Below are 22,686 nucleotides of genomic sequence, written 5' to 3'. Positions count from 1 at the left end.
GTATATTGCTATAACTCACAAAACAGCAACTTGTGCACTCAAATGAAAAACGATACTTTAATCGTATTTTGTCTCCATTACAATATATAACTGGTACACTTACAGTCACCAGTAAATAGCAACTAGACTAATCCTGTGGCTATAAAAGTCACGTTGAAGAAAGCAGAACCTATTTAGCCTAGTACAAAAAAAAAGGTTTAGGGGAGACCTAATCAAAGTCTTTGAAATACTAAAACAGACAAAGTTAATATAAGTTACTAATCATTTGTAGCAATGAGTGAAGAGTATTTGAAATGGGCAAACGCGTCATGCTTTTCCTGTTGAAGCAACTTCAGAATCACCGTGAAAAAATTCAAAGCTCAATCGGCGACTAGGAACTGTACAAGCATTAAAGGGCCAAATGCCTTTCTCGTGTTCAACACTTTTCATATACACGTATGCTTCTTATGTTCAGCCACACATTCATAATGCAACAGAGCAATAAAAAATAAAATCTTTTATTTATTATCGATGTCAAGACTCGCTTTTTAATACCATTTGTAAATGAAATGTGAGTGGCCTCATTAATTCCCACTAAAGCCAGACAATCAGAAACAATAGGTAGGTATAAATCAAATAACTTGTTGTCAATAGCAAATGAAGCAAAAAACCTGAATCAGCCTTTAACGTCCTTAACATCAGCTGCCGATACGCTGAACAGACTATCGCTACAGCATACAAAAAAAACAAAGAAATAAACCTACCAAGAGTATTGTGAAACATACGCTGAACAGACTATCGCTACAGCATACAAAAAAAACAAAGAAATAAACCTACCAAGAGTATTGTGAAACAGTTTAAAGCATTTTTTTCATTTCAGTAACTTTGGCTATGTTTTTTTTTTTTAACATGTTAATAGGAGCGTTTGGGGCAAGGTTCTCAATACACTCTCCAAGGTTAAAGACTACAGACTTCATCCTGACAGGAGGGGGCAGGATAAATATATATATATATATATATATATATATATATATATATATATATATATTTACAATTGTGCACAGCAGGCTGTTGAACAAAAATCTATTTACAGAAGCGCATGCTGCTGCCACTTCTGCTGTTCAACTGAAAAACCTGGATGCTGGCAAATTCTTTGGCATAGACACATACATCTGTGCTGGTAGAGTCAGTTGGAGTCCCAACCTGATTATATGTGTGCAATCTATAATTTAGACTATACTTTAAATATAAAAAGACAAGATGTTGGCCATGATTTTGCAGAGAAAGGGCTTTCCAAATCCATTAATAAATCAATGACAGCTGTTCACTTGCTTGAAAAAAATTCAGGTACCAATCAATCTGGAATGGTTAAGTTCTGTGTCACCTTGCCGAATCAGCACATAAAATCAGTTCTGTTCTGACTGCCAATGGTGGCCCTACTCCCTACGGTGAAAATGAAAGGGGTAATACATTTTTCTATAGAAAGAGAAAAATAATACAGATTGCCAGCATAATCTTCAACTTGTGAAGCCAGTTGGTATTCCTTTAGGCGCAGTTACCTGAAGCATCACCAACTTCAAAATCACTGTCGTCCGAACTATCATAATCAAGAGCTTCCAGCAAAGAAGCTGCCAAGGGCTTCACTTGTCTTCTCTTTGAACTGCGTTCCACTGTGAACAATAAAAAGTCAAAATCCATTAAGGTGAGATAATGTTGAGGGAAAATTCATTCAACATATATACTTTAAGAACATTTTTTTTTAGATTTCATGAAATAAAAATCAGTTACAAAGTAAAATTAGGCATTTATTTTCAAAATACTGTCTCCTAAAATTAGAACCAAACTACATAATAGAATTTAAGATTAATCGAGCTGTTTTCCTTATTCATTTTGTAACATTTTCTTTCCTAATTTCAAATGCTTTGAAAATAGTTAATTCCTTACTTATGTTTTTTTGTTAGATTTTTTTTTTTTTAATAAAAGCTGTTATTTTCAATAAACTGCTTTTCAATAAAGTTGTATTACATTTTCACACTAAAGATAACACATTCTTTGGAAACGTAGTAAGCTTGGCAGTGTGTAGACTAATAGTTAAGCATTAATTGGTGAATACGTTTTCAGTTTTTATGAATGAAATGCATTTAATATGCTGGGCTGTTAAAGTCAATGTTCAACAATATGGAACATTTTTCATGACATTCTTAAATGAAATAACTAAATTTAAAAAAAAATGACAAGCTTTATGAATAGAGCCAATACAACTACATGTTCTTAAAGAGCTAAACAAAAAACACCACCACACCATTTTTACAAGTACAAACCTGACTGTTGTTTCGTCATGAACACTTTTTTCACACTATGTGGTGATTTAGCTGTGACATCATCAGTAAGACTTATTAAGGACATACCAAAGTAAAGCTCCTCACTATACAAAACTACAGAAAGTTTTATATTGGCAGCTTCTGTTTCAGACAAAATGGTTTAAATAAAAATGTCTGTTTGGTCATCAATAAGTTAGTTCAGCTTGCTTTTACAGAAGTGTCCTCAAGAATTTAATACCCCAAACAATCGGGCTTCGGGTCTGTGAAAGCTGACCAACATTCTGAACCAAAATTACTTCTGAAGTTAATTAAAATGAGTCAAGTGGTCCAATATAATGTTCAATAGCTCAGCCAGTTGAGTATCAGTTATGTGTGTATTAAGTTGCCCATCTCACAGCAATGACCTTTATGTATAATTGATGATGATTCAGTTTCAGTCACTCTTAAAAACAGTTTCTAATAAAAAGTACATATAAATACAGCTAAAATAGTGGAATTTAAAAAAAAAAAAAAAGTGCAGATACCGTACTTTCTTCAAATGCATTTCTAAGAAAATGTGACCTCCTTGTGACGCAACCGAATTGATTCATGCTTTACATGATCAGAAATATGAATTGTGTAAAGGGCTCCAACTACAAAACCCGACATGTTTAAATCCGGTAATGAAACACTGGATTTTAAAGACTACAAGTTAGCTTTTCTTATTACTGTTTTTGCAGTCCCCATAACTGGGCTGTGTATTTTTAAATCTGAAAAGTACAAAAATGTAGTTATAGTAATTATTCTATGTAAGCAAATAAATTCGAATAAAATAAAAAATACAAGTTGTACACAATATTGTATAAACAATGTTGCTTAGAATTTAAGTATTCCGTGCATTTAGCTATCTATCAGATACAATGTAACTTAGCTTCTTGATTTTTATATTAAAACAAAGTGACAATGCTAAACAAGAACCCATACAATACACAAAAAGCAACCCGCTTCAAGCACGTAAGGTACACCTTTGTGTATATATATATATATATATATATATATATATATATATATATATATATATATATATATATATATATATGAAAAAGAACGAATGGTTAATCAATGTGAAATAGGCCTCTGACAAAATACTACAGTACATGCATCCTTTCAGTCATCCACGTTCTTTAAAAAAAATAAGCAAATATATTAGCATCGCTTTACTGGCTTAGTTTAAATATTTAAATACAACAATATAAAAACAAAAAAACCCACTCACTTTAAAATAATTTCACGTTTCTAACAGGAGAACTACTGAATAGATTTGCTGTAACACAAAGAACTCCTCTCCGAACCAATAATGCGCTCTACGTTTTAAACACAAACTGCTGACGTTCTTTATGGGCGGAACTTCAAAAACCATGGCAACAAAGCAACAGCCTTCCTCGTTTACAGCGAAAAGCACTACCGTGTTGCAACATGGACTAAAGGTACTGAGATCCCACTACTTACAAAACATATCAGAATTGACTCATTAAAGACTTATATTTTTAAATGTCAAATTCGATTTCAGGTTTACCTTTTATAGGGCATAGAGAAAGAGAGGTCGTCGCTTTTTGCCAGGTGAATAAAATTAGATCTGCGGTATCTTCAAGTCACTCAGTATTGTGTCAATGAAGGGGTGAGTTGTATACCAAGGTCAATCAGTCAGCTAGCACAGATTAGTGTCTTAACCAATTTTTTGTTTCCATTTTGAAATGTCCATGGTACAACCCATACAGAAAAATAATATATTGCAGTATATGTCAAAGCAATATAAATATATTTAAAAATATATGGTAATATATTGTCACCTCTTTCCTAAATATATTCTGTATAGTGCAATATATTCTCATACATTTCAGAAAACATTAAAATGTATTGCAGTACATTCTTACAAGAATGCAAGATGTATTTTATAGATTGCAGAATGCTAAAATATATTTTGGATTTCATCAAAATATATTGCAATACATTCTAAAAATAAAAGGCTAAATTGAATTCCTTACCAGACATATTATTTTACTAATATAGGAAAGCAAATGAAGACTTGTATATTGCAGTTTTGACTTATTATTAATTTGTATTGATCCTTTCCTGAAGAAGTCTAATACTTCATATTATCACACACATGTCATTATTGTCTTGTCACAAATCAACTTTATAAATGACATTACCTCACAGTACAAGCAACTGGGGACCTAATAAGCATATGGCCAGAGCGGGGCATGCTGGGACAGAGTGATTGGACTTTCTATCGGCTTCGAAGGACAAGTGGACTGTTCTGTTCCCCTTTTCGGACGTTAACCCTTGTGTTATTGTTTCCCATTATGTGTACCACCATCCTGTCCTGTCTGGGGTAAGTGTGATGTATTACCGTATAGTGTGTGTGAGTCATTTGATGCCCCCCCCCCCCCCCCCCCCCCGTCTCTCCGGAGTGTGTGTTGAATTGTCTGACTTGTGTTATGCTCTGCAGCTATGTGGAATGGGTAGCTAAAACTTTAACTCTGTTGAGTCTGTCATCAATTCTGAGTAGAATAGATGTGTACCTGTGGGGAAAATGCCTATGATCTCCCCACATTTACCCACTTTTAATGTGGCCAATATAGTTTACCCACTTCCATATAAGCGATACAGAGTTTACTTATTTCTACTCTCCTGTGATATGCAAATCCTGCGTTAATGACAAGATATTTTAACGGTAAGCATCTGTGTTATGTTGCTGCGTGCGAGACTGACAGCTTAGAGCACTCAGAACTGTGGCGCGAGCAGGGAGGCATGGCCACTGGACTGCGTGTTCTGTTTGTGTGTGTGTGTATGTGTGTGTGTCTGTGATTGGTTGTTTATGTTCTGTTAATGTTCTGTTGTTAGGCAGACTGGACCTGCAGAGTGGTGCTAGTAGCCTTTATCCTAGCCTACAAAAGGACACTCACAGAACTGTTTACGTGAAGCGCATCATCCGGTCTCTGACTATTCAGACGTGAACAGCACCTGAGAGGGGAAATAACTGTATGGGGGTTGAGGGCTCTGGTTGGCTGAGGGCCAATAACAATGTATCTGTTCATGTTTATCTGTTCAATCTATCTGTTCAACCAAACGGGGGCGTTTACCCACTACTACAGTGCAGCTGTGCACCGTGACTGGGGGCATCTTGTGTTTGGACCTTCTCTGGCACCGGCAGCCAGCTGGATCTGCAGAAGGGGGTCCTCCAGTTCCTCCAGTTCCAGTTATCAGTAACAGAATACTGATTTTAGAAATAGAAGATTACATGTTAAAAGGGCTTGCCATATTTTGTGAATGTAATGGAGAACACTGTTCTGAATGACTAATTTCCTCAATGTAATAGTCTTATCCAGTCATTCATTTATTGTATTATTTGAAACTGGATCTGATGCCAAACAGGAATCAATTTATGTGTAGTCTAATTTTGTTTAATGTTACTAATAATTATCAACGATTATTTTGATTAATTATTATTTCATCAAAGACCTATCAGTCGGAAGATGCGTATGCATGAGAAATGTTTACAGAGCAGAAGGCTGCAGTCTGAGAGTCTGTAGCTTGTCCAAAGTAACCTGTCAACCTGCATCCAAACTTTTAAATCTTTTAATTCCTAATTTACATAAGATAATAGATCTTTTATTTGTATTTCCTGATTATGTTGCCCTTAAAACAAATTTACTTGAATTAACAATAATTTCTTGTTTACAACCGAGCACATCACAACAAATGAGTTGCCTGCAGGCTGAATTGTTGTTTGTTTTTTTCACCCACCTAATTGAAATTTTTATTCTAGTCTGCACAAAGCACAATAAGGCAATTTTATTTTAATTATACAAGAGATCCACTTTTTAAAAAGGCATCTCCCTGCTTTAAGTCAGTTTCCTTCAGAATGATGGCCATCAGATCTGAGCTGTCCTGATAAGAGTGCTGATATGAGATAAGCAATGACTAACTCAGCTTTGTGTCACCAAGGAAACTTCACAACCCACTCAAGCAACTATCCATGTGACGTAAATGAAAATGTGTTAAAATTCCGAGCTGCAATATGTGGGATACACATGGCCACTGCAAGCAGTTCACTTAATCAACTGTAAGTCCCTCAGTTGGAGCTGAGAGCTTAGTAAATACAGTTGAGATAGAATGAAATTCTTAAGTTGTATATTGAAAGATAAAATCAGGAAAGAAGTTCCAGCCCTTAGTGAAGCCTCAGTGTTTCACAAAATAAGTAGCAGATAGAAAAACAGAAAATTCGGCAAAATAATAAAATATACTAGATTATAAGTACCTGATCTAGGAAAAGAGTCACCATAATCATTTCTGTGGTCTGGCCAAAGAGCCTCGCTTTGGTAGACAATTAGAATCAGTCTGACGAAGGAACTGTACCATTAAGAGCAATCTGAGCTTTACAAAGCTACAGAGTTGTTAATTAAAAAATATGCATATTCACAATTAAATGAAAGTAACGAAGGATATCTATATTTGAGCAGATGGGGTGTCAGTTGCATCTGCTTCTTTAAGTGGGAATTGTATTTGGACAAATACTAGGAGCAGAATGATGTAACTTTCAAATCTCATCTCAGACACATGCTCACCATGTGACCTTTAAGTAAGCCACTTAACCTTCTTGTGCTTTGTCCATTCAGCCATAAAATTGGTTAGTAGGGCCCTTTTGTATCTATATACTGAAAACTATAACATCTTTGTTGGAAATGTTAAGTAAATAATGTCTTTCGAACTGTGCTCTGGAATACATGCTTTATATGTCTTACAGTAGCTTTATATTTACAGATACATTTAGTATCTAGGGTCAAGCTAAGACAAACTATGCAATCATTAGTAAAAGCCTATGGCAGTTTTGTTGTGTGCTGCATGTTCTCTTCACTCTGCCTATAAATAGCCCATAAGTATAGTTGTAAAGCTCCTTAGTAGACACAAACAAATATATGTCTTTAGGGTTGTTTTGGTGTTCCTGGGAAAAAAAAAAACATAAGGGGTCATAAGCCCTACTTGCACCAAGGCTAGCATACACTAATTATTATTATTATTTGTTTATTTAGCAGACACCTTTATCCAAGGCGACTTAAAGAGACCAGGGTGTGTGAACAATGCATCAGCTGCAGAGTCACTTATAACAATGTCTCACACAAAAGACAGAGCACAAGGAGGTTAAGTGTCTTGCTCAAGGTCACACAGTAAGCCCTTTTCTTTAACCACCAGACCACACAGCCTCCTATGCCTATAACACGTGAGCAGTGCATAAGAACATAAGAAAGTTTACAAATGAGAGGAGGCCATTCGGCCCATCTTGCTCGTTTGGTTGTTAGTAGCTTATTGATCCCAGAATCTCATCAAGCAGCTTCTTGAAGGATCCCAGGGTGTCAGCTTCAACAACATTACTGGGGAGTTCATTCCAGACCCTCACGATTCTCTGTGTAAAAGTGTGCCTCCTATTTTCTTTTCTGAATGCCCCTTTGTCTAATCACCATTTGTGACCCCTGGTCCCTGTTTCTTTTTTCAGGTCAAAAAAGTCCCTTGGGTCGACATTGTCAATACCTTTTAGAATTCTGAATGCTTGAATTAGGTCGCCGCGTATTTTGTGCTTATTTATAATAAAGTATTATTTTTTTGAACTGCAGTCTGTCTCTAGGCCTCTATCCACTCGCCAGCCTGTCACACTTGGTGACAGAAATGAGATTATAGCACCTCCAGGAGGCTCAGAGCAGTACTGCAGGGTTTGTTCTTTTTGGAACTTTTGGGACAATTTTTTTAAACAAATAAATAAATAAATAAATGGGAAAGAAAAGCAGGCAGCGGCAAAGGCAGACGGAGATGCAGCAGCTGAAGAAATGTAAGCTGCTGTAACAGCCACTGCTGGAGGACCCATCCAGCCTCTTCCCCTGGTGTTCCTGGTGCGGGAAGGAGGACCACCGCTGGAGGTCCTGCCCAGAAGTGCCACCGCCTGACTGGTGTGGCAGTTGTGAGGAGGACGGCCACAACTGGGCAGGATGCCCCTACAATCAGTCCCAGGCATCAGCGGCCGCCCCACTACCTCCAGCACCGTCCCAGGATATATGGGACTGGTTGATGCACCCTGAAGCGAACCTCTTCCACGACCTCCCCGTAGTTATCAACATGCTGGAGGGTCCAGGTCCCATGACAGCATTGCCTTACTTCCTTTGAGATCTGGGGCCCCCCCAACCAAAGAAGGCTTAGGGGCTTCGTCATCAACCCTGCCCACCACCACCCACCGAAACAGCCCACTCTAGGGACATAATGGGACTCTTTGGGGGGGGGGTTGGGGGGTTGATTGGAGTAATTAACAATCAATCAGCACCCAGCCATCTGACATAAAAGGAGGCCTCAGCTTCCCATTAGAGAGAGGAGGGAGCTGAGGAAGCAAGCTGGTGTTTGTGTTTGCTATTTTTTGGTTTGTTTTGTGTTTTGTGATTTTTCTGATCCAGTGAAGGCATCACCCAGCCTGAAAACCTTTTCTGTAAGTTTTGCTTTGGTTTTTTGGGGGTTTTTTTGTGTATAAATACCTTTGTTTTAGCCCTTGTGTCCTTTTATTTTGTGCTTATTTATAATAAAAGTATTATTTGTTTGAACTGCAGTCTGTCTCTGGGCCTCTATCCACTCGCCAGCCTGTCACACACATACACTAATTAAAATATTATAGACTATTAATCTTGCATATATAAATACTACAATAATAAACTGCTAATTAAAAGGTTAGCATAATTGTGCAAGGGATTAAAACTAAATTTAGTGAGGGAGGAAAAAATCTTAACTTTCCTTATAGTCCAATATACAAAATACTGTTGTATTATTTTTTATTTATTGTAAATGAAAAAGTGATTCCGCAGATTCCATATTGTCAGGAAGGAAACAATGTCCATAAACTTAAAGAAGCTCCACATAGCTTCCAGATGACAGCACACATCCATCAGTTAAATGAAAGCACTGTCAACAGCTTCAAGGATAGAGGGAGGCAGTTTTATAAATAGTTACATGTTTTAAAGGGAAATGGAAGGTGTCAGAAATAAGCTAACCACTTTTTGGAACCTTTGGACTGGATGTTCTTTGTAACAAGATTGAAACATCAAAGGTTGCACAATGGCAATGGAAGATTAAGAAAGAAACACTTTTTTTGTGCAGTATAATGTGTTACTCCTATATCATCTTATAGGACTCTATTTAAAATAGCGTTGCTTTTTCTGAGTTTAAAGGAAAAAAGCTTTTTTCACCCCTAATATTTGTGGTGTTGCGGCTGCAAGTAGGACTGCTAGTAAAACACTGTCTTTAATCTTAAGAGCTTACAATTTGAGAGCATACATTTTTACCAAACCCATTGTACATATTAAAGTACTGAACATAAGTATTTATTTATTTTTAATGAAAAAAGATATCTAAGAGATGTTATAAATCAAAGAAAACAACTACAAAAACAATACATGAGAATACCTGCAAACTCACTGTGATGAGTCAAAGGGGTTTCGGTCTGCAATTCAGCCGGATTGGTGATCCACTGACTACCGGGGCGGGGTTTGCATACTAAATGAAACGTGATACTGTGTTCGGGGTTGGTCCTCAGGAATAGAGGCGGGGAAAAAAAGGCTGGAGGGAAGTACGTGTGGGGTGGACTGTGTTATTTACTTTTAATTACGGACGGAGGCCTTACTAACTTTGCTCTTTCCTATTTTTATTCCTTTTTGTTTCATTTTTGGATTGAGCAGATCACGAAGAGGATTAAGAGGCTTCCGTTCCTTTATTTTTGATTACTCCAGCACTCCCTCCCTCACATCCTTCTTTATTGTTTTTTTTTTTCTTTTCCGTGTGATATTAAATAAAAGTTTTATTTTTTTTACACGTAAATCGCTGTCTGGAAAATCCATTTTTACTCACACGCCAAACACTCACAAAAAAGCTGAATAATATAAACTCAAATATTAAAATTCTCCAAGAAACCATTTCCAAATGACTTATATGCAAAAGACACAACAGGCCACAAGTGGCATCCAAAACATAAAAGGTACTGTATCTAGAAAGACTGAAAAACAGATTTTAAAAAAGGAAACCATTTTTGTAAAATATTAATTATCTAAGATAATATCTAAAATAATTAAACTGACAAGACATATTCTGGTTGGAAAATGAAGGACAACTGTACCAGTGTCTTGAAAACAACCAACCAAATAATACCTTTCCAGATTTGTAAATGTGTGTGCTTTTTATATAGCCAAGAGGGGGTTTCCGAGGAGATTTAAATTTTCTACTGGATGATAGAAAACTTCTGAAACTGGTCTATGTAATGATATAAAACAGGACTGAATTAAAATACTGCAGCTCATTAGCTCTGTATTAGTCCTGCTGCTGTTTTATCAAGGTGATTTATTGGCCTCTTCTTCACATCTCTAAACAAGGTGCAGAGATTGAAATAAGACTCCTATTGCACAGTAGTTTTGATCATTTCGGGTTTTACTACAAGCTTGGTTAGCCACAGTGTGTATAGGTAACAAGCTCAGGTGTGTCTTGTTAAACTCACAGTAAAACCAGTAAAACCAGGAATGGATCAAACTGCTATGCAATGGGAGTCTTATTCTCATCCCTGTTTAGATTCTTAAAACAGACCCCATTTCGATATTCATGCATTTTTTTTTATTTGGAATGCATTTAAAGACTTTATATGAGGACAGGTTATATCCTTTGTAACAAACTTCAGAAGGAAGTCTCCTGGGAATAAAAATAACTCAAAAAATAAATGTAAAGCTTCAAAGACACTGCTCAGTGTCAGAGTTGGAGGGCTATATCAACAATTAGTAAAGGATTAAGGTTGAATATATTACACAGTGAGAAAAAAAATGCAGTTCTTAGATGTTATTCACAAATATTATGACTTTAGGAAGAATATACCGATTCAGGCAGTAAAAAAGATAACCTTGAAATTAATGGACACTTGCAAGGTTGTTATCCATCTTTAAATTAAAGATGGATAACTCTTGACTGGCTGTGACGCTTTATAGCCCGCTCCAGACTTTTTAAATCAATAAAGCCTTACTTTGACCATGCACGCACACAGTTACTGAAAAGTAAACAAGGCTAGCAATTAAGATGGTACCTTCGGTCAGTAAATCCACCAACCACTATGAAATGACCTCTTCTTATTAGCAATTACAATTTTTGGTTCTGGCTTTGTGACAGAGACAGAAATAGTCTATGTTGTAAATCTCCCTCCCAACCAGAAAGGGCTTTGTGTAAGGTGAGTGGTACGCTTCCCTGCAGACTGGTCGACTCGACGGTAGGTAGAAACCGGAGGTCGGCCATCTTGGCAGAAGTGCTTAGCTTCATGTATACAAAACGAATCCCCTGCAATCGGTTACGGGGCAGGTAACCATGTGTTGAAGAAAATGCAAAAATACCTCCAGAAAGATGCCAGGAACTGGTTTCAAAATATTTACTGTTATGAAATAATATGTTGTTTTGTTATAAAGCTGCATATCTACTTTGCTTTGTATCTTTTAATGTATTGTATCTGTATAAAAGCCTGCTGCTCTCCATGTTAGAGGTGGTGGGGTGTTCCAGATGCGGAACAAGAGTGGAGAAAGAAGAGAAAATCAATTTAAAAGTAAAGATCAGTGAAGGCTATTGCCCAGCCTGATCGTATTTTGTGTTCATGACTTGTTTGTTTATTATTTTATTTTTGTGCTCTGTGAGCAAGAGTTTATTTTTGTTTAGATATGTTGTTTATTTTTTCTTTAAATAAAATGACGCATGCCGCATCTTTGGTAAACTGTGGCTACCTGACCTGTGTGTGCTTTCTTCTGGTCTGAGTCACCGCAACGCCATTTCCTGCCACACGTGGTGGATCACCAGCGCCTCCTGGACTCAGGCCAGAAGAGGTACTGCAGAAGGGTACTGCAGTTTCATTTTTTTAATTGTTATAATTATTTTTTGGAGTGAGGAAGAGGAAGGAAGGATGGAAGGAAAGATGAGGAGTTGCAAAAAGCAGCAGCAGCAACCGCAGCAGCAGAAGAGGTGGTGGACACGGGCTCCAACTCGGTTTGGACCTCTGGACGGCAGCTGAGCAGGAAGGATGGAGGGCTGAAGGGGACCCCATGTGCGGAGCCTGTGGTGACTTTGGACACGTTCGGGAGGACTGCCCCTATGGCGACCCCCAATATGAGGAGGCCTGGAACCAGGGCCTGGTTGGGGATGCGTCAGAGTGGTTCTGGCCGAGAGACCAGACTCCGCCAACGCCCAAGAGGGAGGATCCTGAACAGCCACAGCCCAAGCCTGCCCCAGTGGAGGAGGAGAACCTGCTGGTCCCACCACAACCACTGGAGGAGAGCAACTGAATAGCCTTCCTCCACACCATAGGGGTGACACAGGAGTGCTACCTCTGTGGGGAGTGGAGGCACTTTCCACTCAACTGCCCCCTCCCACTAGAAGAATACCTGCTGGTTCTGCCACCTCCACCAAGAGGGGAGGAGCCCAAGCATCCTGCGCCAGAGTGGGAGGGGCCCTGCTTATCGCTTCCACCTCCACCTGCTGGTGGCACCTCCACCACTGTGGGAGGACTACGCGCTACTCCCACCTCCACCAGCGGAGGGAGTATGTCTGCTGGTTTCCCCACTGCAGCCAGAAGGGAAGGAGCCCCTGCCGCCTTCGCTGCCAGAAGGGGGGGAGCCCCTGCCGCCTTCACTGCCAGAAGGGGAGGAGCCCCTGCCATCTTTGCCAGGAGCAGAGCAGAAGGAGCTGCTTCAGTCTCCACCGTCACCAGGAGCAGAGCAGCAGGAGCTGCCTCTGTCTCCAACCCCGCTAGAGGGAGAGAAGCACGAGCTGCTTCATCCCTTCAGCATTGGAGGGACCAGGTCAGGATGCTGCCAGACTTCAGCAGCCCCTGCATAGGTGGCTGAGGGGAGCACAGGGGAAAAACGCCCAGCCACAGTGGCTACGAATAGGGCCAAACCCCGCACCACAGCTAGGCCTGGCTCTCCTCCTGCCGTTGCCTCCCGAGGGTCTGTTGCTGCCCTGCCTCGCACCGCCCAAGGATGCCTGCTTTGCACCCCCCAAGGATGCCTGCCTCGCACCGGCCAAGGATGCCACATCTGCATCGCCTGGGGCTGCCTGTCCCTCAGCTTCGTCTGGGGCTGCTTCTCTCTCTTTTATCCCCTAGGGTTGCCAAGGGTCCCGCTTCACCTGGGGTTGCTTGTCTCTCCTCTGCTTCGCCTGGGGCCGCTGCCGGCTTTGCTTCGCCTAGGGCCTATGCCTGGCTTACGCTCCCTGGAGCCGGTACTAGTCCTGCAGGACCGCAGGAAGCACCGGGGCCGGCACCTCGGAAAAGGGGGCTGCCGGCTACAAAGAAGGGGGGGAGGTCAGGAGACCAGCTCCCACAGCTGCACTTTTGGCTGAAGCCTCGGAAGAGGAAGCTGCCAGCCACGAAGGAGTGGGGGGAAAAGGACCTCCCACCGTGGCTGTCACCATCGACACCTTGCTCCCCCTCTTCCGGGACTTTGAGACTAAGGGGGGAGGTGGCCATTGGGGCCATGTGTGCTTCGCACAAGGAGGGGGATATGTAGCAGGCGGTAGGAAAGCCCTGCTTAAATGTATTTTGTTTGTTTATTTTTAGAATAAAAATAAACTCCTCCTCCATCCTTGTGTTATTTATGTATTATGATTTATTTATTGTATTTGTTTATTGTGTTTCTTCTGTGTATTTATAGAGGATGGTGAACTGTTTATTTTTTTTGTTTTGTATTTATAAATACATGACGGCGCAGCCGTGCATTTTTGTGTTGTTATTGTTTTAAAAAAAATGTATTTATTATAAATGACGACAGGGCTGTATTTTGTTTGTGCAGCGTGGGTGGGAAGCCCATCCACGTTAATAATTCAAATGCGTGCAGAAGGTGGCCATCTCCCGAATTAGTTAAGTGATTAATTTATTGCTAATCGGGAGATGGTCATCTGTATAAAAGCCTGCGGCTCCAACTCCCCCTTTGCGGGCTGTGGGCGCACTGACTCCTCCCTCTTGGGCTGTGGACATTCGGCCTCCTTCCACGCAGGCTGTGGAGGTGAAACCAGCAGGCATTCTTCCTCTGCTGGTGGAGACTTGGGCGGTGGACGCTCTGCTTTTCTCTTCCCCTTTCCCCTTCTCTGCCTCCTTCTCCTCACCTTCCTCTCCTGGGCCAGTTCCTCCTCTCCCTCTTGGTAGGGGCAGACAGCCACCACGTGCCTGTACACCCTGCAGGCAAGGCACCAGCCTTGGTCCTCCAGACCACTGAGGAGCTCCTCCAGCTCTGTGCAGCCATCTCTCCAGCCTTCCATTTTTTGGTCTTTTTATTTGTTTTAAACCACTGCAGTTCCCGCTCTGGCCTGCGTCTAGGAGGCGCTGGTAATCCCACTACTAACACCACATGTCATAAAGATGGCTGGAGTGGTGGACGTCAGACCAGAAACAGGAACCAGGAAATAAACGACAGAGAGGTGGAGTTGGGTGGAGCTGAGCGAATGGTCTCGTTCAGCATTTAATAGTACACAGACAGACAGAAAATAAAAGGTTACAAGACAAACAAAAACAAAGACACGGCACATTCGCCAAAAGAAAGAGATGAAACAAAAACAGACTAACACTAAACAAACACGGTGAGCTGATGTTTTTAACTATTACTATTATTATTATTATTCCTATTATTATTACCTCCGTCTCCAATCCCGTTCTCCAGTCACCGAACACACAACATACAACAGAAAATACACACAGGGGTGGGCACTTTGCCACAGATATATATAATTGTATAGTTCTACAGAAGAGCACACCAACAATAGTAATTGCAGGTACGTAAAGCGAACACTGTCACTTATAGAAGTGTTAACATAACAGTCCCAAAATATTCTTTTAATTTCAAACAATGTGACATTTGAATACAGAACAAGTGGCTACTTCCAGCTAAGAAGTCTTATAGTTTTATATCATAGTACTTTTGCACCATTAGGTGAAGATAAATGCAACCCTCCAGTGAATGAAAAAAGTTTCACAGTTGAGCAGGCATATTACCACTTGTAAAAAATGTACACCTACACATTTATCAGCTTTAGTTTCACGATCATAATAATAACACCCTTAACTTAGTTTTGTAATTCGCCCTTGGCTCAGTGACAAATACAGCATGTTGGACTGTAGTATTATGACTGACATTAACTGGAGAGAAACAAAAGGATCCCTGTGAAGTATAGGGCTTGATCACATTCAGTAGGCAACTGCAACAATCATCCAATGATTATAAATCTTGAGAAGTCTGTAACATGTTTTACAGAATATCCTATAACTTGGCATTTTATAACTTCTGGGTGCTGGATGCAACAAGGGAGTGTTACTTTATACATTTTGTAAATAGGAAGTATTCAATCAAACCAGGGGTAAAATTCTACCAGTACTCACCAGTACTCTGTACCCAGACTTATTTTGACGCAGGTACTGGGTACTGGGACTTAATTCATTTACTTTTCATCCAATGCGGATGCATTCCATCCACTCACACAGTCCACTAGCGCAACGTTTCACAGGAGCATTTTCATTCAGCACAGTTTGTGCTGCTTGCATTCTATTTCCTCATACTGCTTCTGTTCGGTTAGCTGCTTCTGTTTCTGTTAGCTGCTATTGGCCACTATTAACGTCAGTATAATCACTGCCTGTTGATTGGCCGAGCTTTCATTCTGATCAGATTTCATTTTGGCATGAATCAAAAATCGCCGCCCATTTCACTTTGTATCAGCGCTCATTCGTTGATCAACGAGAGAATACTTTAGCAGTGCAATGTGAAAAAAGCAGTATGGAGTAATTATCATTATTATGAAGTAATAATTATTTTCTTTAGTGTGGCGGAAACTCTGAAATAGTCTAAATGAACATTGCTGCACATGAATTTGAAGGCAAAAATCCATGTCAGTGTTCACCATAAATTACATAGATGATAAATATTTAGAAATAATTATCATAGCACATTTTGCCTTGCACCGATGTATCACATTAAGCATAGTGATCGATATTTTGTTTTGTTGTGATCCTTATATTTTCTGTATGAGGATTGTAATACACGAAAACCAAAATGGTGAGGTGTTTTTTTTCTTTGTACAATGCCCCCTTTTCTAAAACATTTTGAAGAGTTTATTTATGTATTTGAGTTTTCACCACAATAATGATATTACTTTATGAAAATGTGTCTTTTGCGACTTTGTTTCTTGTGCAGAAACCACAATACCAGGAATTAAATAAAATAAAAAGTTGACACTTACACTGTTTCTGCATGAAAAATCTTTTTTCTGGAATAGATCATGGTAATTAATCTACACAGAAACACAACAGAGAAGCACACAGAACATAAGTAATAAGTACAAATTAAATAAAACAAACAGGGATATGTGTTCTAATCCAAGGCTATTATTGTACCATGGCCAGGTCCTGTTGTAGGGGTGTACCCATGGTCTGGAAAGTATGAAGATGATTTCAGAGAATACTGTGGAGATTGAAATGGGCAAGAACATCATTAGTCATAGTAGTGACTAATGATCATAGTATTGAGGGGTATTTTAGCCCCTATTGTGCAGTTTGACTTCAACCTTTTTTTTATAATTTTTTCATAGCACAGATGTTTTTTTTTTATACAAGGTTTATCTTAAGTATTCTATTACAGTACATGACTGAGTAATACAAGCAGAGGGTACAAAACTTCTTTGTTTATGGTAGATTGGCTATTTTTTAAGACTTAGTTTGTATTTATAAATGTATTGTGTACCAATATGTATACAATTTTTTTTAAGTATTGTGGCAAAGTGGTGAATACGTGCAGGTGAGTGCAGTGCAGAGTGGATAAGTGACACAGACGATGATATACAGGTGCAAGGGTGTTTATTAAATGAATTCAATGTCCAGAGCCTTATAGCAAACCTGCAAATAATAATAATGTTGGAAGTGGTACAGCGGCGTGTATCACTTCTAATTTATAATCCCATGGGTTTGACCCGTAACCCAAAGTCCAGTTCTTTCACCCCCACACAAAACACAAAACACAAAACACAGACACAATTCCGACAGTGCGTGATTTTAGTGCTCCTGGTGCAAAGAGACGGTTCCTGTAGTGGAAAGGTGAGTGGTGATGTCCGGGTTTTACGCTGGCCTACGGCTGCAGCTCCGGATCGTTCTCAGTAGTCTTAGTGAAAACAACACAAGACAAACAGTGTTAATACACAAACAAGCAGGACACTCACGGTTTCGGTATACAAACAGGCTCCTTCTGAGTTATTTAGTGTAACCATCTGCAAAGGAACAGATCACAAAGCCACGCCCCCCTATTTATACCCTCGCCCATGACCCCTAGGTTAACGAGTGCATCCGCTCCTCCAATCCTCAGATGCCATGCCATTTACCATCCGGGTCAGTGAGCTTGGGTGCCGTAGCTCAATATACGCTGCCGCATATTCACGATGTGGATGTAAAACCTGGTCCATAAGTCTTTGAAAGGCAGCGGGCGCACCATGAAGCCCAAACGGCATGGTTGTGAAATGGAACAGCCCTTCTGGAGTTGAAAATGCCGTTATTTCTTTGGATCTACGAGTTAACGGGATCTGCCAGTATGCTTTCGTCAGGTCTAGGGTGGAAATAAACCCTGCCTTCCCCAGTCTATCGAGAAGTTCGTCAACCCGAGGCATGGGATACGCATCAAACTTCGCAATGGCGTTTACCTTACGAAAGTCCACACAGAAACGGTTGGTGCCATCCTTTTTGCTCACTATGACAATCAGACTGCACCACTCGCTCCTGGAAGGTTCAATCACCCCAAGTTCAAGCATGTCCCATGTCTCTTTGCGAACGCCATTTCGTCGAGTTTCTGGGATCCGGTATGGTGTCTCTCTCATCGTGACACCTGGTGGAGTGATAATATCATATTCAGCAATGTTAGTTCTACCGGGCACGTTAGAAAAAACATCACTAAATTCCTCAGTTAACATGCGCAGCTCTCGTTGCTGATCTGGAAGTAATTGTTCCCCCATTGAAATGCTCTTTGTACTAGAGGATTCTAACTCGGTGCCCAAATCATCCTTTACATTGCCTGGGGCTATAAATAAGACCTCTGTTGCCTGCCAGGGGTTTAATAAATTTATATGATAAATTTCTTTTTCATTTCGGCGATCGGGCTGTCTAATTTCATAATTCACTTTTCCTATAGCCCGAATCACTTCGTATGGCCCCTGCCATTTAGCACATAGTTGGGATTCTGCTGAGGGAAGCAGCAGCATTACCTTGTCTCCAGGTCGAAAGGTTCGAATCAATATATTTTGATTGTAATGCTGCTGTTGTCGGTGCTGAGCCGCTGTGAGATTGTCTTGGGCCAAACGACCGACCAAATCTAGGCGATCTCTGAGTAGGAGGAGCACATGCTGCACTACATTTTTAGACGAGCCTTTGTGCTCCTCCCATCCCTCTCTCAACAGATCGAGAATGCCGCGAGGCTGTCGGCCGTACAAGGGTTCAAAGGGGGAGAACCCTGTCGAACTCTGCGGTACCTCTCTCACTACAAAAAGGAGGTAGGGAAGCAACGATGCCAAACGTTTTTGCTCTTGATTTACAAACCGTCTCAGCATCGCCTTCAAGGTCTGATTAAAACGTTCCACCAAACCGTCCATCTGTGGATGATAAACAGACGTTCTGATGGGACGTATTTTTAGTATTTTATATACCTGCTGTAACGTGTTCGACAAGAAATTAGTTCCATGATCAGTCAATATCTCCTTGGGGATCCCTACTCTTGCCATAATCTGCACTAGTTCTTTGACTATCGCCACGGCACTAGTGGACCTCAATGGAACTGCCTCCGGGTATCGTGTTGCGTAATCTACCACCACTAATATATGCGTATACCTGGAATCAGAAGGTAGCAAAGGGCCGACTATGTCCATTGCGATGCGCTCAAAGGGGTGGAAATAATCGGCAGTGGAACCAAAGGGGAGTGGCGCACTCGACCTGGCGCTACTCGCTGGCAGTCTGGGCATGTGGCTACATATTTCGATACATCTCTATAAAGTCCTAGCCAAAAAAAACGAGCCAATATTCATTCCCTTGTCTTGTCGGCTCCGAGGTGTCCCAAAAAAGGGATATCATGCGCCATCCTCATGACCTCTGGCCGGCAGAACAAGGGAACCAATAATTGTGTTACCGGCTGTCCTGTGCCCGTGGCCAGGTTTACTCTATATAGTAATTGCCCCTTGATAATGAAGTGTGGAAATACTAGTGCCCCAGCGCCTTCAACATCCTTACCTTCAATAGACCGGACCTGTTCCCAAATGTGCACTAGTGAGGGGTCGTTTTTCTGGTCCCACACTATGTCCACATTTGAGTACCACATGTCCGGTATATTGAGAGGGGCGGGAGTAGCATCTGCCCTTAATGGCCCAGTAACCTCGCCCTCTCGGTCGCACTGCGTTCCAACCCCCTTTGACTGGCGTTTCTCACCGTTACAGCAGGCTCTCACCAGCCCCCAGCCTTGTCTCATTAATGCTCCCTCCCATTTTTGCAACATTCTCTCTTTATTTGTTTTTCTCGGCCGGAATAGGGGAGGGAACATTTCCGTTTGAAAAGGAAATATGCTACCAATCGTTTCCTTTTCGGCTTTTTCTGCTACTTTTACGTGTATGGTCGGGACTGCCATTAATTTCAGCAAATCTTTGTAGTTTGGCCAGTCTCGACCCAGAGTAACTGGATGTGGTAGCCTTTCCGCCACTCCCACTACCAGGTGATGTTTAATCGGACCAACCGATAAATATGCTTTAACTGTGGGATATGTTGCCGTGTATCCATGGATACAGGAGATCGCCACCTGACCTTGTGGCTGCCACAACACATCGCCTAGGAGAGATGCTCTAATTAAGGTCTGACCACACCCTGTGTCCACTAATGCATGGGTTTTCACATTGCCCAAAACCACATTAACAATACAAGGCCCCTCCCAACCATTTTTCTCTCGCTTACCCGCTTCAGATGCCAGATTGCATACGGCCATGTCGCACTCCATCGCAAATGGGCATGACCTGGCCTGATGACCTGGCTGGTGGCACCTAAAACAGGTAGGGGGAAAGGAGTGCACAGAGGTTAATGATCTGTCCCGCTGCTGGTATGGCAACAGGGCGGGGGCAGCACCTCTACCCCAACTGGGGGCCAACCTTGGTCTCCATGGGGGGGAGGCAAGGTTGCCCATTGGGGCCGGCGCTCTAGGAGGTCGTTGTCCCGGTCCTGGTGATAGAGCTGGTGGAGCAGAGGGAGGAGGTGGGGCTCGGACGTTCCGTTGGCCTGGCGTCGTCAGTAGCCCAGTCTGGGCTGATACCAGGGAGTCTTCAAAGTCCTCTGCGAGTTTTATTGCCTTGTCCAGGGTGTCGGGGTTGTGGCGCCGTGTGATGAGTCAAAGGGATTTCGGTCTGTGATTCAGCCTCCCGACAGTAGATGGCATCAAACCAACTCGGGACTTCCCTTACCAAGATCTCGTGACCATGGCAAAAGTCATCTTTTGAGGGGCGGCACCTTGGTGAGGGGCGGAAGTACGAGTATGTAAATTCCAGCCACTGGAGTCAAGTGAAGGATAAGGACACTTGTCAGTTGGGGATTGGTGTTCCACTGACTACAGAGGCGGGACATTACATACTAAAGGGAACGTACTACTGTGTTCGGGGTTGGTCCGAAAGTAAAATAGGAGGAGTAATGGGTGGAGGGAGAGACTGGTTTGGTGCAGTGGGATTTTTAAAACAAAAAACATTAACATTTCTTTTGTCTTTTTGTTTATGTATGGTTCGCCACGAAGACAATTAAAGACGAGTCATCACGGTTTGTTTTGGATTTCACCCCTGCACTCCTTCCCTCACACCATTTTGTTTTCTTTTGTTATTTAATTATTTTGTTGTGTATAGATAATAAAAATAAATTATTTTATTTCTGTACACATAAATTACTGTCTAGACATTCCATTTAATACACTCTCGCCTCACACGCCGTATCCACGCTTGGGTCTCGGCGCCGACCACATGGCAAAACTGCTCGATCACAATGGCCTCACCCATCTGTGCGCTTGTTTTTAGCGCCAGGGTGAGCCAGTGTACCATGTGGTCACAGAGTTTCTGCGCGACCACTCTGGGGCGTATATCCAGGGACCTTTTATACTCCCTGAACCTCGCACGGTGAGTTTCCTCCGTGATGTTCAGACGGCGGAGAATGGCCAGCTTTACTAGGTCGTACTGGGTGGCGATGGCATCGCCCAACGCCTGGTATGCTGCCTGGGCTTCACCAATCGGGCAGGGTCCTAGTTGGCTTGCCCAGTACTGTCAGGGTCATGACGCGATGGTATTCAACCGCTCAAACGCCACCAAGTAAGCTTCAGGGTCATCCTCCCCCGTCATTTTGTGCGTCCTTGCCTTTGGCGCCGTCATTTTTAGTTCTGCTGATACGGGGGGAGGTATCGCCAGCCCTACCCTCTCGATCAGCGCGGTGTACCTCTCCTCTCTCCTTCTCTCCTTCGCCTTCCGTCTGCTATCCAGCTGCTCCAGCAGCGCCGACAGTGCTGCGTAGTCCATCCTACTTCTGACAACCAATACAAGCAGAGGGTACAAAACTTCTTTGTTTATGGTAGATTGGCTATTTTTTAAGGCTTAGTTTGTATTTATAAATGTACTGTGTACCAATATGTATCACTTCTAATTTATAATCCCACAGGTTTGACCCGTAACCCAAAGTTCAGTTCTTTCACCCACACAAAACACAAAACACAGACACAATTCCGACAGTGCGCGATTTTAGTGCTTGTGGTGGAAAAAGACGGTTCCTGTAGTGGAAAGGTGAGTGGTGATATCCAGGTTTTACGCTGGCCTGAGGCTGCAGCTCCGGATCGTTCTCAGTAGTCTTAGTGAAAACAACACAAGACAAACAGTGTTAATACACAAACAAGCAGGACACTCACGTTTTCGGTATACAAACAGGCTCCTGGGCTATTTAGCATAACCATCTGCAAAGGAACAGATCACAAAGCCCCCCCCCCCCCCCCCCCCCCCCCCCCCCCCCCCCCCCCCCCCCATTTATACCCTCGCCCATGACCCCTAGGTTAATGAGTGCATCCACTCCTCCAATCCTCAGATGCCACACCGTTTACCGTCCGGGTCAGTGATCTTGGGTGCCGTAGCTCCACCCCTTTCCTAAATGGCCGACTTCCACCTACCCTTCTGAATAAATTGTCTTGCCATTTGTTTAAGGTTACTCTGTTCCTTCTTTCTAGTGCCCTCACCGGTCGGGAAGGAGATCTAACACCAAGCGTCATTCGATCTCTGTCACAAGTAT

At 41.8% G+C, this 22,686-nt stretch overlaps 1 protein-coding gene across 3 annotated transcripts in view; it reads right to left on the bottom strand.

The window, feature by feature from the left end:
- The window catches only part of phf14 (PHD finger protein 14), a 132,498-nt gene extending 128,851 nt beyond the window's left edge, over positions 1 to 3,647 (bottom strand). For all 3 annotated transcript variants that reach the window (XM_041246261.1, XM_041246263.1, XM_041246262.1), the window contains exons 1-2: positions 3,556 to 3,647; positions 1,539 to 1,649 (exon numbers count right to left, since the gene is read on the bottom strand). In XM_041246261.1, the coding sequence (XP_041102195.1) occupies positions 1,539 to 1,649; position 3,556 (112 nt within the window). In that variant the 5' untranslated portion in view covers positions 3,557 to 3,647. The remainder of the gene's footprint in view (positions 1 to 1,538; positions 1,650 to 3,555) is intronic.
- Positions 3,648 to 22,686: the final 19,039 nt, after the last annotated feature.

Source organism: Polyodon spathula, chromosome 3, assembly GCF_017654505.1.
Source record: "Polyodon spathula isolate WHYD16114869_AA chromosome 3, ASM1765450v1, whole genome shotgun sequence".
In the NCBI taxonomy this organism is placed as follows: domain Eukaryota; kingdom Metazoa; phylum Chordata; class Actinopteri; order Acipenseriformes; family Polyodontidae; genus Polyodon; species Polyodon spathula.
The sequence above is the reverse complement of the archived record's forward strand: the minus strand, read 5'-3'. Positions and strand labels throughout refer to the sequence as shown.